The sequence below is a fragment of the Petromyzon marinus genome, unplaced genomic scaffold (genome assembly GCF_048934315.1).
Source record: "Petromyzon marinus isolate PM22_M1 ecotype Great Lakes invasive population unplaced genomic scaffold, UKy_Petmar_22M1.pri1.0 PM_G_Scaffold_33, whole genome shotgun sequence".
Taxonomy (NCBI): Eukaryota; Metazoa; Chordata; class Hyperoartia; order Petromyzontiformes; family Petromyzontidae; genus Petromyzon; species Petromyzon marinus.
In genome coordinates, this window is record NW_027422906.1 from 2,000,282 (window position 1) to 2,021,027 (window position 20,746).

At 51.2% G+C, this 20,746-nt stretch overlaps 1 protein-coding gene across 3 annotated transcripts in view; it reads left to right on the plus strand.

Moving 5' to 3' along the window:
* Window positions 1–245: 245 nt before the first annotated feature.
* Window positions 246–20,746, plus strand: part of LOC142915653 (uncharacterized) — a 41,590-nt gene continuing 21,089 nt past the window's right edge. Inside the window, exons 1-4 of one of the 3 annotated variants that reach the window (XM_076061379.1) lie at window positions 246–470; window positions 845–891; window positions 2,688–2,825; window positions 2,969–3,046. In XM_076061379.1, coding sequence (XP_075917494.1) covers window positions 2,738–2,825; window positions 2,969–3,046 — 166 coding nt within the window. In that variant the 5' untranslated portion in view covers window positions 246–470; window positions 845–891; window positions 2,688–2,737. The remainder of the gene's footprint in view (window positions 471–844; window positions 892–2,687; window positions 2,826–2,968; window positions 3,047–20,746) is intronic. The other 2 variants (XM_076061380.1, XM_076061381.1) reach the window with 2 other exon arrangements.

The following is a 20,746-nucleotide window of genomic DNA, read 5'->3' on the forward strand; positions in this document are numbered from 1 at the left end:
AGTCTATGGGCAGTGCTGAGTCTATGGGCAGTGTTGAGTCTATGGGCAGTGTTGAGTCTATGGTGCAGTGTTGAGTATATGGTGCAGTGTTGAGTCTATGGGCAGTGTTGAGTCTATGGGCAGTGTTAAGTCTATGGGCAGTGCTGAGTCTATGGGCAGTGCTGAGTCTATGGGCAGTGTTGAGTCTATGGGCAGTGCTGAGTCTATGGGCAGTGTTTATCAATTCTACAGAATCTGAGCCTCGCTCGCACTGCGTGTTCGCCTATCCACACTACGATTTATAAAAGCGCCCTGCTAAGGCCTCACGTGATAACAGCCCCGCCGAGTCGCCTGCCCGTGATTCGAGGCACGGAACGTCGAATCTCCTCCTCCACCACGACCACACGAGGACATTGTTTTGTTTGTAACCTCACCACGAAGGAGGATATAGCTCAAGACCCCCTCCCCAGCACCTACGCAGCGTTGCGCTGGTGAGTGCCGCGTTGAGGCCTATTCCGGGAGTGTCACCGGTCTCGGCTAGATTGCCCAGCCGGCCGAGGCGGCACTTTGGCCGGCTACAGATGCCGCTGTCATGCGATGGTCTCCATGGAGACCTGGAAGATGGTCTCTAGGTTATGTTGTGGGTTAGCAAGCTTCCAAAGGATGCGTGAAGGCTGCCGCTCGGCTTTTTGTAACGAATCTTTGCTGCGTGTTTTAAACTTTAATTGTTTGCGATGCACGCGTGTCAACGTGGTGATGCGTCGCTCAAAGACTTCACTCGAGCGCGTCGTGTTCAAGCTCACTTTGTCTACCTTAGCAGCTTACAAAGTGCCGCCCAATAATTTACCGTGCGTCTGCCTCTTAGGCTGAGTGAACCGCTTGAACAAGGGCACATTCAGAAGCGTAAACTCTGTGAGTATCTCGTTTTAAATTTTGATTTGAAGCTTTCGTGACTGCAGTAATTCATATTCTTAGCTCTTTCGGTAAAGTCACGTTGAAGGGAAACAATAAAATAATAAAAAATATATAAAATAATTAAAATTCTCACGACGTTTCGACCTGATGACGACCGTTTGTGTTATGGTCGAAACGTCGTGAGAAATTTTATTGTTTTATATATATTTTTTTATTTTATTGTTTCCCTTCAACGTGACTTTACCGAAAGAGCTAAGAATATCTCGTTTTATTCATAGTTCGTGTTTCCAAGGACAAAAACAATTGCACATTCTCATTACCAATACATCGACCTGGCTGGTGGTCACACTTGCCAGGAGCCCCTTTCCCTGTCGGCTTGACATTTTTTTCAACTCAATTGTTTTTTTACACAGCTCTTGGACAGACGTGCGGCAGTGTTGGTTTATACCCTGGGAGGTGCTCTCACTTCAGGGGCTGTTTCATTTATGGGAAAAAAACCTGAGCTGGGGCTGTAATCAATGTTGTTTTATTGATCTAGTTTAAAACAATCAGTACGAACATCGGTGCCAAACTAACACGATGTGAGGCGCTAGATTTGAAGCTTTCGTGATGTGCAAGGATTCATACTCTTTGGATTTTTTTCGGTAAAGCCGCGGAGGTAAAAAAAATAAAGTTAAACCCAAGTTAAACTTTAGCAGCCTTATAGTTTACAGCAGTATGCTCTGCAAGGCAACCAGTTTGTCGGCTTAACTACTGCCTCCTGCCTCCGGTTCACGTGTGTAACGCTCTTCAACCTGCACACGGCCATCTCTCCGTCCCCCCCAACCCCCTGCAGCATAACAGAAGGCGGCTTAACTTAGCCCCCCCCCCACGGCCCTTCTTATCTCCCCCCCCCTTCTTAACCTGTATACAATCTCGGGTGTCTTAGAGTTCTCTTCACTTGATGCAGCAATTTTGCCGTGACGGTTTCCACCTCAAGACGGAAGCTTGTGCTGCTGCCTCCGAAACGTCGTGATTTTAATTGAGTTGTTTTTTTCATTTATTTATTTTATAGATTTTTTTTTACCTACGTGACCTTAGCAAAAAAAAAAAGAAAGAGTCCGATGCGAGGAGGCGTTTCCCCCAACGTTCGTTTTCTGCGGTGGCAAAAAATGCAGCCTCTGCGAAACGATGAGAACCTAAACATTTTGCTCAACACAGGAGGAACGTGTCCATCAGTGATGGAGCCTTAGGCATGCATCCAATTGTCCCGTTGTGAAGGAGGAGGTCTTTAACCCGGCATGGTTGTCACCTGGTGTACAGGAGGTCGTGGGGTTTGATACCGACCCTGACACTCCCTGCTCTATCTTTGGAGTTGACGTTTCTCGCGCCCCGCGGCCGCGTGGATTTCTCTCCCAGAGTCCTCCGATTTTTTCCCCTCCACATTCAGAAACGCCACGCGTTTAGAGTATTTTGCCCTGAATGTCCACTTGATATCAGCCCACCGTTTATGGTTCAATGTCTCTTCTTAAAAAGAGCTATGTAGCACGGTGGTGTGCTTCGCGTGGCAAGATTAAACATTGGTTAGTTTTATTAGTATATATATTTTTTAAAGTTATTTGTTTTACTCTTCCTGTAACTCTGCACTCACGCCGTGTTTTTGTTTTGTGTTTGTTGTCATGTTTCTGACCCAGCGCCACAGCTGGACACCTGTGACAAAAAGAGCTTCGTAGCGCTTTGGATTCCTCCTCTTGCAGTCTAAATAAATATAATTCCCACTGCTCCTCCTACTCCCTCCCCTTCACCCCTCCTAGCCAAGTGAAGGAAGCCGCCAGGCCGACCATCTGCCACCCCCCCCCCCCCAATGGAGACTTTCCACACCACCCGTTTAGTGGCCTTGCTGGTCGTTGTGCTGGGCGACCGTCACAACCCCTTCGCCCTGCCCCTTGACCGTGAGTAGCAAACAGCGCCGCTACCCCACTTGAGACGATGCCCCCTCTCAACGCTACTCCCAGTAAAGGCCATCGACTAAACTCGACTCTTTTGACTTCACCAGGCAATGCCCACTGAGCTTCGTGGCTCTTTTTTTTTTCAGAAGCGCCCCGGCTCCTGCAAATGATGGCTTCAACGAAGCACTTCGACGTTCAAGCGGGGCCGAGTACTCGAAACACTTGTGGGTATCTGTGTGAGTAGTGTGTGGGTATCTGCGTGAGTAGTGTGTGGGTATCTGTGTGAGTAGTGTGTGGGTATCTGTGTGAGTAGTGTCTGGGTATCTGTGTGAGTAGTGTGTGGGTCTCTGTGTGAGTAGTGTGTGGGTCTCTGTGGGTCTCACACAGAGACACACAGACTACTCACAGAGAGACCCACAGACTACTCACAGAGAGACCCACACACTACTCACAGAGAGACCCACACACTACTCACACAGAGACACACACACTACTCAGAGAGACCCACACACTACTCACACAGAGACCCACACACTACTCACAGAGAGACCCACACACTACTCACACGGAGACCCACACACTACTCACACAGAGACCCACAGACTACTCACACAGAGACCCACACACTACTCACACAGAGACCCACACACTACTCACATAGAGACCCACAGACTACTCACACAGAGACCCACACACTACTCACAGAGAGACCCACACACTACTCACACAGAGACCCACACACTACTCAGACAGAGACCCACACACTACTCACACGGAGACCCACACACTACTCACACAGAGACCCACAGACTACTCACACAGAGACCCACACACTACTCACACAGAGACCCACACACTACTCACATAGAGACCCACAGACTACTCACACAGAGACCCACACACTACTCACAGAGAGACCCACACACTACTCACACAGAGACCCACACACTACTCACACAGAGACCCACACACTACTCACACAGAGAGACCCACACACTACTCACACAGAGACCCACAGACTACTCACACAGAGACCCACAGACTACTCACACAGAGACCCACACACTACTCACAGAGATACCCACACACTACTCACACAGAGACCCACACACTACTCACACAGAGACCCACACACTACTCACACAGAGACCCACACACTACTTACAGAGAGACCCACACACTACTCACATAGAGAACCACAGACTACTCACACAGAGACCCACAGACTACTCACACAGAGACCCACAGACTACTCACACAGAGGCCCACACACTACTCACACAGAGACCCACAGACTACTCACACAGTAGACCCACAGACTACTCACACAGAGACACACAGACTACTCACACAGAGACCCACACACTACTCACACAGAGACCCACAGACTACTCACACAGAGACCCACAGACTACTCACACAGAGACCCACAGACTACTCACACAGAGACCCACAGACTACTCACAGAGAGACCCACACACTACTCAGAGAGAGACCCACAGACTACTCACAGAGAGACCCACACACTACTCACACAGACACCCACACACTACTCACATAGAGACCCACAGACTACTCACACAGAGACCCACAGACTACTCACACAGAGACCCACAGACTACTCACACAGAGACCCACAGACTACTCACAGAGAGACCCACACACTACTCAGAGAGAGACCCACGGACTACTCACAGAGAGACCCACACACTACTCACACAGAGACCCACACACTACTCACATAGAGACCCACAGACTACTCACACAGAGACCCACACACTACTCACAGAGAGAAACCCACACACTACTCACACAGAGACCCACACACTACTCAGAAAGAGACCCACACACTACTCACACGGAGACCCACACACTACTCACACAGAGACCCACAGACTACTCACACAGAGACCCACACACTACTCACACAGAGACCCACACACTACTCACATAGAGACCCACAGACTACTCACACAGAGACGCACACACTACTCACAGTGAGACCCACACACTACTCACACAGAGACCCACACACTACTCACACAGAGACCCACACTACTCACACAGAGAGACCCACACACTACTCACACAGAGACCCACACACTACTCACATAGAGACCCACAGACTACTCACACAGAGACCCACACACTACTCACAGAGAGACCCACACACTACTCACACAGAGACCCACACACTACTCAGACAGAGACCCACACACTACTCACACGGAGACCCACACACTACTCACACAGAGACCCACAGACTACTCACACAGAGACCCACACACTACTCACACAGAGACCCACACACTACTCACATAGAGACCCACAGACTACTCACACAGAGACCCACACACTACTCACAGAGAGACCCACACACTACTCACACAGAGACCCACACACTACTCACACAGAGACCCACAGACTACTCACACAGAGACCCACACACTACTCACAGAGATACCCACACACTACTCACACAGAGACCCACACACTACTCACACAGAGACCCACACACTACTCACACAGAGACCCACACACTACTCACAGAGAGACCCACACACTACTCACATAGAGAACCACAGACTACTCACACAGAGACCCACAGACTACTCACACAGAGACCCACAGACTACTCACACAGAGGCCCACACACTACTCACACAGAGACCCACAGACTACTCACACAGTAGACCCACAGACTACTCACACAGAGACCCACAGACTACTCACACAGAGACCCACACACTACTCACACAGAGACCCACAGACTACTCACACAGAGACCCACAGACTACTCACACAGAGACCCACAGACTACTCACACAGAGACCCACAGACTACTCACAGAGAGACCCACACACTACTCAGAGAGAGACCCACAGACTACTCACAGAGAGACCCACACACTACTCACACAGACACCCACACACTACTAACAGGGAGACCCACACACTACTCACATAGAGACCCACAGACTACTCACACAGAGACCCACACACTACTCACAGAGAGACCCACACACTACTCACACAGAGACCCACACACTACTCAGACAGAGACCCACACACTACTCACACGGAGACCCACACACTACTCACACAGAGACCCACAGACTACTCACACAGAGACCCACACACTACTCACACAGAGACCCACACACTACTCACATAGAGACCCACAGACTACTCACACAGAGACCCACACACTACTCACAGAGAGACCCACACACTACTCACACAGAGACCCACACACTACTCACACAGAGACCCACACACTACTCACACAGAGAGACCCACACACTACTCACACAGAGACCCACAGACTACTCACAGAGAGACCCACACACTACTCACACAGAGACCCACACACTACTCACATAGAGACCCACAGACTACTCACACAGAGACCCACACACTACTCACAGAGAGAAACCCACACACTACTCACACAGAGACCCACACACTACTCAGAAAGAGACCCACACACTACTCACACGGAGACCCACACACTACTCACACAGAGACCCACAGACTACTCACACAGAGACCCACACACTACTCACACAGAGACCCACACACTACTCACATAGAGACCCACAGACTACTCACACAGAGACGCACACACTACTCACAGTGAGACCCACACACTACTCACACAGAGACCCACACACTACTCACACAGAGACCCACACACTACTCACACAGAGAGACCCACACACTACTCACACAGAGACCCACACACTACTCACACAGAGACCCACACACTACTCACAGAGAGACCCACACACTACTCACACGGAGACCCACACACTACTCACACAGAGACCCACAGACTACTCACACAGAGACCCACACACTACTCACATAGAGACCCACAGACTACTCACACAGAGACCCACACACTACTCACAGAGAGAAACCCACACACTACTCACACAGAGACCCACACACTACTCAGAAAGAGACCCACACACTACTCACACGGAGACCCACACACTACTCACACAGAGACCCACAGACTACTCACACAGAGACCCACACACTACTCACACAGAGACCCACACACTACTCACATAGAGACCCACAGACTACTCACACAGAGACGCACACACTACTCACAGTGAGACCCACACACTACTCACACAGAGACCCACACACTACTCACACAGAGACCCACACACTACTCACACAGAGAGACCCACACACTACTCACACAGAGACCCACACACTACTCACACAGAGACCCACACACTACTCACAGAGAGACCCACACACTACTCACACGGAGACCCACACACTACTCACACAGAGACCCACAGACTACTCACACAGAGACCCACACACTACTCACACAGAGACCCACACACTACTCACATAGAGACCCACAGACTACTCACACAGAGACCCACACACTACTCACAGAGAGACCCACACACTACTCACACAGAGACCCACACACTACTCAGACAGAGACCCACACACTACTCACACGGAGACCCACACACTACTCACACAGAGACCCACAGACTACTCACACAGAGACCCACACACTACTCACACAGAGACCCACACACTACTCACATAGAGACCCACAGACTACTCACACAGAGACCCACACACTACTCACAGAGAGACCCACACACTACTCACACAGAGACCCACACACTACTCACACAGAGACCCACACACTACTCACACAGAGAGACCCACACACTACTCACACAGAGACCCACAGACTACTCACACAGAGACCCACAGACTACTCACACAGAGACCCACACACTACTCACAGAGATACCCACACACTACTCACACAGAGACCCACACACTACTCACACAGAGACCCACACACTACTCACACAGAGAGACCCACACACTACTCACAGAGAGACCCACACACTACTCACACAGAGACCCACACACTACTCACACAGAGACCCACACACTACTCACACAGAGAGACCCACACACTACTCACACAGAGACCCACAGACTACTCACACAGAGACCCACACACTACTCACACAGAGACCCACACACTACTCACATAGAGACCCACAGACTACTCACACAGAGACCCACACACTACTCACAGAGAGACCCACACACTACTCACACAGAGACCCACACACTACTCAGACAGAGACCCACACACTACTCACACGGAGACCCACACACTACTCACACAGAGACCCACAGACTACTCACACAGAGACCCACACACTACTCACACAGAGACCCACACACTACTCACATAGAGACCCACAGACTACTCACACAGAGACCCACACACTACTCACAGAGAGACCCACACACTACTCACACAGAGACCCACACACTACTCACACAGAGACCCACACACTACTCACACAGAGAGACCCACACACTACTCACACAGAGACCCACAGACTACTCACACAGAGACCCACAGACTACTCACACAGAGACCCACACACTACTCACAGAGATACCCACACACTACTCACACAGAGACCCACACACTACTCACACAGAGACCCACACACTACTCACACAGAGACCCACACACTACTTACAGAGAGACCCACACACTACTCACATAGAGAACCACAGACTACTCACACAGAGACCCACAGACTACTCACACAGAGACCCACAGACTACTCACACAGAGGCCCACACACTACTCACACAGAGACCCACAGACTACTCACACAGTAGACCCACAGACTACTCACACAGAGACACACAGACTACTCACACAGAGACCCACACACTACTCACACAGAGACCCACAGACTACTCACACAGAGACCCACAGACTACTCACACAGAGACCCACAGACTACTCACACAGAGACCCACAGACTACTCACAGAGAGACCCACACACTACTCAGAGAGAGACCCACAGACTACTCACAGAGAGACCCACACACTACTCACACAGACACCCACACACTACTCACATAGAGACCCACAGACTACTCACACAGAGACCCACAGACTACTCACACAGAGACCCACAGACTACTCACACAGAGACCCACAGACTACTCACAGAGAGACCCACACACTACTCAGAGAGAGACCCACGGACTACTCACAGAGAGACCCACACACTACTCACACAGAGACCCACACACTACTCACATAGAGACCCACAGACTACTCACACAGAGACCCACACACTACTCACAGAGAGAAACCCACACACTACTCACACAGAGACCCACACACTACTCAGAAAGAGACCCACACACTACTCACACGGAGACCCACACACTACTCACACAGAGACCCACAGACTACTCACACAGAGACCCACACACTACTCACACAGAGACCCACACACTACTCACATAGAGACCCACAGACTACTCACACAGAGACGCACACACTACTCACAGTGAGACCCACACACTACTCACACAGAGACCCACACACTACTCACACAGAGACCCACACACTACTCACACAGAGAGACCCACACACTACTCACACAGAGACCCACACACTACTCACATAGAGACCCACAGACTACTCACACAGAGACCCACACACTACTCACAGAGAGACCCACACACTACTCACACAGAGACCCACACACTACTCAGACAGAGACCCACACACTACTCACACGGAGACCCACACACTACTCACACAGAGACCCACAGACTACTCACACAGAGACCCACACACTACTCACACAGAGACCCACACACTACTCACATAGAGACCCACAGACTACTCACACAGAGACCCACACACTACTCACAGAGAGACCCACACACTACTCACACAGAGACCCACACACTACTCACACAGAGACCCACAGACTACTCACACAGAGACCCACACACTACTCACAGAGATACCCACACACTACTCACACAGAGACCCACACACTACTCACACAGAGACCCACACACTACTCACACAGAGACCCACACACTACTCACAGAGAGACCCACACACTACTCACATAGAGAACCACAGACTACTCACACAGAGACCCACAGACTACTCACACAGAGACCCACAGACTACTCACACAGAGGCCCACACACTACTCACACAGAGACCCACAGACTACTCACACAGTAGACCCACAGACTACTCACACAGAGACCCACAGACTACTCACACAGAGACCCACACACTACTCACACAGAGACCCACAGACTACTCACACAGAGACCCACAGACTACTCACACAGAGACCCACAGACTACTCACACAGAGACCCACAGACTACTCACAGAGAGACCCACACACTACTCAGAGAGAGACCCACAGACTACTCACAGAGAGACCCACACACTACTCACACAGACACCCACACACTACTAACAGGGAGACCCACACACTACTCACATAGAGACCCACAGACTACTCACACAGAGACCCACACACTACTCACAGAGAGACCCACACACTACTCACACAGAGACCCACACACTACTCAGACAGAGACCCACACACTACTCACACGGAGACCCACACACTACTCACACAGAGACCCACAGACTACTCACACAGAGACCCACACACTACTCACACAGAGACCCACACACTACTCACATAGAGACCCACAGACTACTCACACAGAGACCCACACACTACTCACAGAGAGACCCACACACTACTCACACAGAGACCCACACACTACTCACACAGAGACCCACACACTACTCACACAGAGAGACCCACACACTACTCACACAGAGACCCACAGACTACTCACAGAGAGACCCACACACTACTCACACAGAGACCCACACACTACTCACATAGAGACCCACAGACTACTCACACAGAGACCCACACACTACTCACAGAGAGAAACCCACACACTACTCACACAGAGACCCACACACTACTCAGAAAGAGACCCACACACTACTCACACGGAGACCCACACACTACTCACACAGAGACCCACAGACTACTCACACAGAGACCCACACACTACTCACACAGAGACCCACACACTACTCACATAGAGACCCACAGACTACTCACACAGAGACGCACACACTACTCACAGTGAGACCCACACACTACTCACACAGAGACCCACACACTACTCACACAGAGACCCACACACTACTCACACAGAGAGACCCACACACTACTCACACAGAGACCCACACACTACTCACACAGAGACCCACACACTACTCACAGAGAGACCCACACACTACTCACACGGAGACCCACACACTACTCACACAGAGACCCACAGACTACTCACACAGAGACCCACACACTACTCACATAGAGACCCACAGACTACTCACACAGAGACCCACACACTACTCACAGAGAGAAACCCACACACTACTCACACAGAGACCCACACACTACTCAGAAAGAGACCCACACACTACTCACACGGAGACCCACACACTACTCACACAGAGACCCACAGACTACTCACACAGAGACCCACACACTACTCACACAGAGACCCACACACTACTCACATAGAGACCCACAGACTACTCACACAGAGACGCACACACTACTCACAGTGAGACCCACACACTACTCACACAGAGACCCACACACTACTCACACAGAGACCCACACACTACTCACACAGAGAGACCCACACACTACTCACACAGAGACCCACACACTACTCACACAGAGACCCACACACTACTCACAGAGAGACCCACACACTACTCACACGGAGACCCACACACTACTCACACAGAGACCCACAGACTACTCACACAGAGACCCACACACTACTCACACAGAGACCCACACACTACTCACATAGAGACCCACAGACTACTCACACAGAGACCCACACACTACTCACAGAGAGACCCACACACTACTCACACAGAGACCCACACACTACTCAGACAGAGACCCACACACTACTCACACGGAGACCCACACACTACTCACACAGAGACCCACAGACTACTCACACAGAGACCCACACACTACTCACACAGAGACCCACACACTACTCACATAGAGACCCACAGACTACTCACACAGAGACCCACACACTACTCACAGAGAGACCCACACACTACTCACACAGAGACCCACACACTACTCACACAGAGACCCACACACTACTCACACAGAGAGACCCACACACTACTCACACAGAGACCCACAGACTACTCACACAGAGACCCACAGACTACTCACACAGAGACCCACACACTACTCACAGAGATACCCACACACTACTCACACAGAGACCCACACACTACTCACACAGAGACCCACACACTACTCACACAGAGACCCACACACTACTTACAGAGAGACCCACACACTACTCACATAGAGAACCACAGACTACTCACACAGAGACCCACAGACTACTCACACAGAGACCCACAGACTACTCACACAGAGGCCCACACACTACTCACACAGAGACCCACAGACTACTCACACAGTAGACCCACAGACTACTCACACAGAGACACACAGACTACTCACACAGAGACCCACACACTACTCACACAGAGACCCACAGACTACTCACACAGAGACCCACAGACTACTCACACAGAGACCCACAGACTACTCACACAGAGACCCACAGACTACTCACAGAGAGACCCACACACTACTCAGAGAGAGACCCACAGACTACTCACAGAGAGACCCACACACTACTCACACAGACACCCACACACTACTCACATAGAGACCCACAGACTACTCACACAGAGACCCACAGACTACTCACACAGAGACCCACAGACTACTCACACAGAGACCCACAGACTACTCACAGAGAGACCCACACACTACTCAGAGAGAGACCCACGGACTACTCACAGAGAGACCCACACACTACTCACACAGAGACCCACACACTACTCACATAGAGACCCACAGACTACTCACACAGAGACCCACACACTACTCACAGAGAGAAACCCACACACTACTCACACAGAGACCCACACACTACTCAGAAAGAGACCCACACACTACTCACACGGAGACCCACACACTACTCACACAGAGACCCACAGACTACTCACACAGAGACCCACACACTACTCACACAGAGACCCACACACTACTCACATAGAGACCCACAGACTACTCACACAGAGACGCACACACTACTCACAGTGAGACCCACACACTACTCACACAGAGACCCACACACTACTCACACAGAGACCCACACACTACTCACACAGAGAGACCCACACACTACTCACACAGAGACCCACACACTACTCACATAGAGACCCACAGACTACTCACACAGAGACCCACACACTACTCACAGAGAGACCCACACACTACTCACACAGAGACCCACACACTACTCAGACAGAGACCCACACACTACTCACACGGAGACCCACACACTACTCACACAGAGACCCACAGACTACTCACACAGAGACCCACACACTACTCACACAGAGACCCACACACTACTCACATAGAGACCCACAGACTACTCACACAGAGACCCACACACTACTCACAGAGAGACCCACACACTACTCACACAGAGACCCACACACTACTCACACAGAGACCCACAGACTACTCACACAGAGACCCACACACTACTCACAGAGATACCCACACACTACTCACACAGAGACCCACACACTACTCACACAGAGACCCACACACTACTCACACAGAGACCCACACACTACTCACAGAGAGACCCACACACTACTCACATAGAGAACCACAGACTACTCACACAGAGACCCACAGACTACTCACACAGAGACCCACAGACTACTCACACAGAGGCCCACACACTACTCACACAGAGACCCACAGACTACTCACACAGTAGACCCACAGACTACTCACACAGAGACCCACAGACTACTCACACAGAGACCCACACACTACTCACACAGAGACCCACAGACTACTCACACAGAGACCCACAGACTACTCACACAGAGACCCACAGACTACTCACACAGAGACCCACAGACTACTCACAGAGAGACCCACACACTACTCAGAGAGAGACCCACAGACTACTCACAGAGAGACCCACACACTACTCACACAGACACCCACACACTACTAACAGGGAGACCCACACACTACTCACATAGAGACCCACAGACTACTCACACAGAGACCCACACACTACTCACAGAGAGACCCACACACTACTCACACAGAGACCCACACACTACTCAGACAGAGACCCACACACTACTCACACGGAGACCCACACACTACTCACACAGAGACCCACAGACTACTCACACAGAGACCCACACACTACTCACACAGAGACCCACACACTACTCACATAGAGACCCACAGACTACTCACACAGAGACCCACACACTACTCACAGAGAGACCCACACACTACTCACACAGAGACCCACACACTACTCACACAGAGACCCACACACTACTCACACAGAGAGACCCACACACTACTCACACAGAGACCCACAGACTACTCACAGAGAGACCCACACACTACTCACACAGAGACCCACACACTACTCACATAGAGACCCACAGACTACTCACACAGAGACCCACACACTACTCACAGAGAGAAACCCACACACTACTCACACAGAGACCCACACACTACTCAGAAAGAGACCCACACACTACTCACACGGAGACCCACACACTACTCACACAGAGACCCACACACTACTCACACAGAGACCCACACACTACTCACACAGAGAGACCCACACACTACTCACACAGAGACCCACACACTACTCACATAGAGACCCACAGACTACTCACACAGAGACCCACACACTACTCACAGAGAGACCCACACACTACTCACACAGAGACCCACACACTACTCAGACAGAGACCCACACACTACTCACACGGAGACCCACACACTACTCACACAGAGACCCACAGACTACTCACACAGAGACCCACACACTACTCACACAGAGACCCACACACTACTCACATAGAGACCCACAGACTACTCACACAGAGACCCACACACTACTCACAGAGAGACCCACACACTACTCACACAGAGACCCACACACTACTCACACAGAGACCCACAGACTACTCACACAGAGACCCACACACTACTCACAGAGATACCCACACACTACTCACACAGAGACCCACACACTACTCACACAGAGACCCACACACTACTCACACAGAGACCCACACACTACTCACAGAGAGACCCACACACTACTCACATAGAGAACCACAGACTACTCACACAGAGACCCACAGACTACTCACACAGAGACCCACAGACTACTCACACAGAGGCCCACACACTACTCACACAGAGACCCACAGACTACTCACACAGTAGACCCACAGACTACTCACACAGAGACCCACAGACTACTCACACAGAGACCCACACACTACTCACACAGAGACCCACAGACTACTCACACAGAGACCCACAGACTACTCACACAGAGACCCACAGACTACTCACACAGAGACCCACAGACTACTCACAGAGAGACCCACACACTACTCAGAGAGAGACCCACAGACTACTCACAGAGAGACCCACACACTACTCACACAGACACCCACACACTACTAACAGGGAGACCCACACACTACTCACATAGAGACCCACAGACTACTCACACAGAGACCCACACACTACTCACAGAGAGACCCACACACTACTCACACAGAGACCCACACACTACTCAGACAGAGACCCACACACTACTCACACGGAGACCCACACACTACTCACACAGAGACCCACAGACTACTCACACAGAGACCCACACACTACTCACACAGAGACCCACACACTACTCACATAGAGACCCACAGACTACTCACACAGAGACCCACACACTACTCACAGAGAGACCCACACACTACTCACACAGAGACCCACAGACTACTCACACAGAGACCCACAGACTACTCACACAGAGGCCCACAGACTACTCACACAGAGACCCACAGACTACTCACACAGAGACCCACACACTACTCACACAGAGACCCACACACTACTCACAGAGAGAACCACACACTACTCACACAGAGACCCACACACTACTCACTCAGAGACCCACGCACTACTCACACAGAGACCCTCACACTACTCACATAGAGACCCAGACACTACTCACTCAGAGACCCACACACTACTCACACAGCGACCCACAGACTACTCACACAGAGACCCACACATTACTCACACAGAGGCCCACACACTACTCACACGGAGATCCACACACTACTCACACAGAGACCCACAGACTACTCACACAGAGACCCACACACTACTCACAGAGATACCCATAGACTACTCACACAGAGGCCCACACACTTCTCACACAGAGACCCACAGACTACTCACACAGAGACCCACAGACTACTCACACAGAGACCCACAGACTACTCACACAGAGACCCACAGACTACTCACACAGAGACCCACACACTACTCACATAGAGACCCACACACTACTCACAGAGAGACCCACACACTACTCACACAGAGACCCACACACTACTCACACAGAGACCCACAGACTACTCACACAGAGACCCACAGACTACTCACACAGAGACCCACAGACTACTCACAGAGAGACCCACACACTACTCAGAGAGAGTCCCACAGACTACTCACAGAGAGACCCACACACTACTCACACAGACACCCACACACTACTCACATAGAGACCCACAGACTACTCACACAGAGACCCACAGACTACTCACACAGAGACCCACAGACTACTCACACAGAGACCCACAGACTACTCACAGAGAGACCCACACACTACTCAGAGAGAGACCCACAGACTACTCACAGAGAGACCCACACACTACTCACACAGAGACCCACACACTACTCACATAGAGACCCACAGACTACTCACACAGAGACCCACACACTACTCACAGAGAGACCCACACACTACTCACACAGAGACCCACACACTACTCAGACAGAGACCCACACACTACTCACACGGAGACCCACACACTTCTCACACAGAGACCCACAGACTACTCACACAGAGACCCACACACTACTCACACAGAGACCCACACACTACTCACATAGAGACCCACAGACTACTCACACAGAGACCCACACACTACTCACAGAGAGACCCACACACTACTCACACAGAGACCCACACACTACTCACACAGAGACCCACACACTACTCACACAGAGAGACCCACACACTACTCACACAGAGACCCACACACTACTCACATAGAGACCCACAGACTACTCACACAGAGACCCACACACTACTCACAGAGAGACCCACACACTACTCACACAGAGACCCACACACTACTCAGACAGAGACCCACACACTACTCACACGGAGACCCACACACTACTCACACAGAGACCCACAGACTACTCACACAGAGACCCACACACTACTCACACAGAGACCCACACACTACTCACATAGAGACCCACAGACTACTCACACAGAGACCCACACACTACTCACAGAGAGACCCACACACTACTCACAGAGATACCCACACACTACTCACACAGAGACCCACACACTTCTCACACAGAGACCCACACACTACTCACACAGAGACCCACACACTACTCACAGAGAGACCCACACACTACTCACATAGAGAACCACAGACTACTCACACAGAGACCCACAGACTACTCACACAGAGACCCACAGACTACTCACACAGAGGCCCACACACTACTCACACAGAGACACACAGACTACTCACACAGTAGACCCACAGACTACTCACACAGAGACCCACAGACTACTCACACAGAGACCCACACACTACTCACACAGAGACCCACAGACTACTCACACAGAGACCCACAGACTACTCACACAGAGACCCACACACTACTCACAGAGATACCCACACACTACTCACACAGAGACCCACACACTACTCACACAGAGACCCACACACTACTCACACAGAGACCCACACACTACTCACAGAGAGACCCACACACTACTCACATAGATAACCACAGACTACTCACACAGAGACCCACAGACTACTCACACAGAGACCCACAGACTACTCACACAGAGGCCCACACACTACTCACACAGAGACCCACAGACTACTCACACAGTAGACCCACAGACTACTCACACAGAGACCCACAGACTACTCACACAGAGACCCACACACTACTCACACAGAGACCCACAGACTACTCACACAGAGACCCACACACTACTCACACAGAGACCCACACACTACTCACATAGAGACCCACAGACTACTCACACAGAGACCCACACACTACTCACAGAGAGACCCACACACTACTCACACAGAGACCCACACACTACTCAGACAGAGACCCACACACTACTCACACGGAGACCCACACACTACTCACACAGAGACCCACAGACTACTCACACAGAGACCCACACACTACTCACATAGAGACCCACAGACTACTCACACAGAGACCCACACACTACTCACAGAGAGACCCACACACTAATCACACAGAGACCCACACACTACTCACACAGAGACCCACACACTACTCACACAGAGAGACCCACACACTACTCACACAGAGACCCACAGACTACTCACACAGAGACCCACAGACTACTCACACAGAGGCCCACACACTACTCACAGAGAGACCCACACACTACTCACACAGAGACCCACACACTACTCACAGAGAGACCCACACACTACTCACACAGAGACCCACAGACTACTCACACAGAGACCCACAGACTACTCACACAGAGGCCCACACACTACTCACACAGAGACCCACAGACTACTCACACAGTAGACCCACAGACTACTCACACAGACACCCACACACTACTAACAGAGAGACCCACACACTACTCACACAGACACCCACACACTACTAACAGGGAGACCCACACACTACTCACATAGAGACCCACAGACTACTCACACAGAGACCCACACACTACTCACAGAGAGACCCACACACTACTCACACAGAGACCCACACACTACTCAGACAGAGACCCACACACTACTCACACGGAGACCCACACACTACTCACACAGAGACCCACAGACTACTCACACAGAGACCCACACACTACTCACACAGAGACCCACACACTACTCACATAGAGACCCACAGACTACTCACACAGAGACCCACACACTACTCACAGAGAGACCCACACACTACTCACACAGAGACCCACAGACTACTCACACAGAGACCCACAGACTACTCACACAGAGGCCCACAGACTACTCACACAGAGACCCACAGACTACTCACACAGAGACCCACACACTACTCACACAGAGACCCACACACTACTCACAGAGAGAACCACACACTACTCACACAGAGACCCACACACTACTCACTCAGAGACCCACGCACTACTCACACAGAGACCCTCACACTACTCACATAGAGACCCAGACACTACTCACTCAGAGACCCACACACTACTCACACAGCGACCCACAGACTACTCACACAGAGACCCACACATTACTCACACAGAGGCCCACACACTACTCACACGGAGATCCACACACTACTCACACAGAGACCCACAGACTACTCACACAGAGACCCACACACTACTCACAGAGATACCCATAGACTACTCACACAGAGGCCCACACACTTCTCACACAGAGACCCACAGACTACTCACACAGAGACCCACAGACTACTCACACAGAGACCCACAGACTACTCACACAGAGACCCACAGACTACTCACACAGAGACCCACACACTACTCACATAGAGACCCACACACTACTCACAGAGAGACCCACACACTACTCACACAGAGACCCACACACTACTCACACAGAGACCCACAGACTACTCACACAGAGACCCACAGACTACTCACACAGAGACCCACAGACTACTCACAGAGAGACCCACACACTACTCAGAGAGAGTCCCACAGACTACTCACAGAGAGACCCACACACTACTCACACAGACACCCACACACTACTCACATAGAGACCCACAGACTACTCACACAGAGACCCACAGACTACTCACACAGAGACCCACAGACTACTCACACAGAGACCCACAGACTACTCACAGAGAGACCCACACACTACTCAGAGAGAGACCCACAGACTACTCACAGAGAGACCCACACACTACTCACACAGAGACCCACACACTACTCACATAGAGACCCACAGACTACTCACACAGAGACCCACACACTACTCACAGAGAGACCCACACACTACTCACACAGAGACCCACACACTACTCAGACAGAGACCCACACACTACTCACACGGAGACCCACACACTTCTCACACAGAGACCCACAGACTACTCACACAGAGACCCACACACTACTCACACAGAGACCCACACACTACTCACATAGAGACCCACAGACTACTCACACAGAGACCCACACACTACTCACAGAGAGACCCACACACTACTCACACAGAGACCCACACACTACTCACACAGAGACCCACACACTACTCACACAGAGAGACCCACACACTACTCACACAGAGACCCACACACTACTCACATAGAGACCCACAGACTACTCACACAGAGACCCACACACTACTCACAGAGAGACCCACACACTACTCACACAGAGACCCACACACTACTCAGACAGAGACCCACACACTACTCACACGGAGACCCACACACTACTCACACAGAGACCCACAGACTACTCACACAGAGACCCACACACTACTCACACAGAGACCCACACACTACTCACATAGAGACCCACAGACTACTCACACAGAGACCCACACACTACTCACAGAGAGACCCACACACTACTCACAGAGATACCCACACACTACTCACACAGAGACCCACACACTACTCACACAGAGACCCACACACTACTCACACAGAGACCCACACACTACTCACAGAGAGACCCACACACTACTCA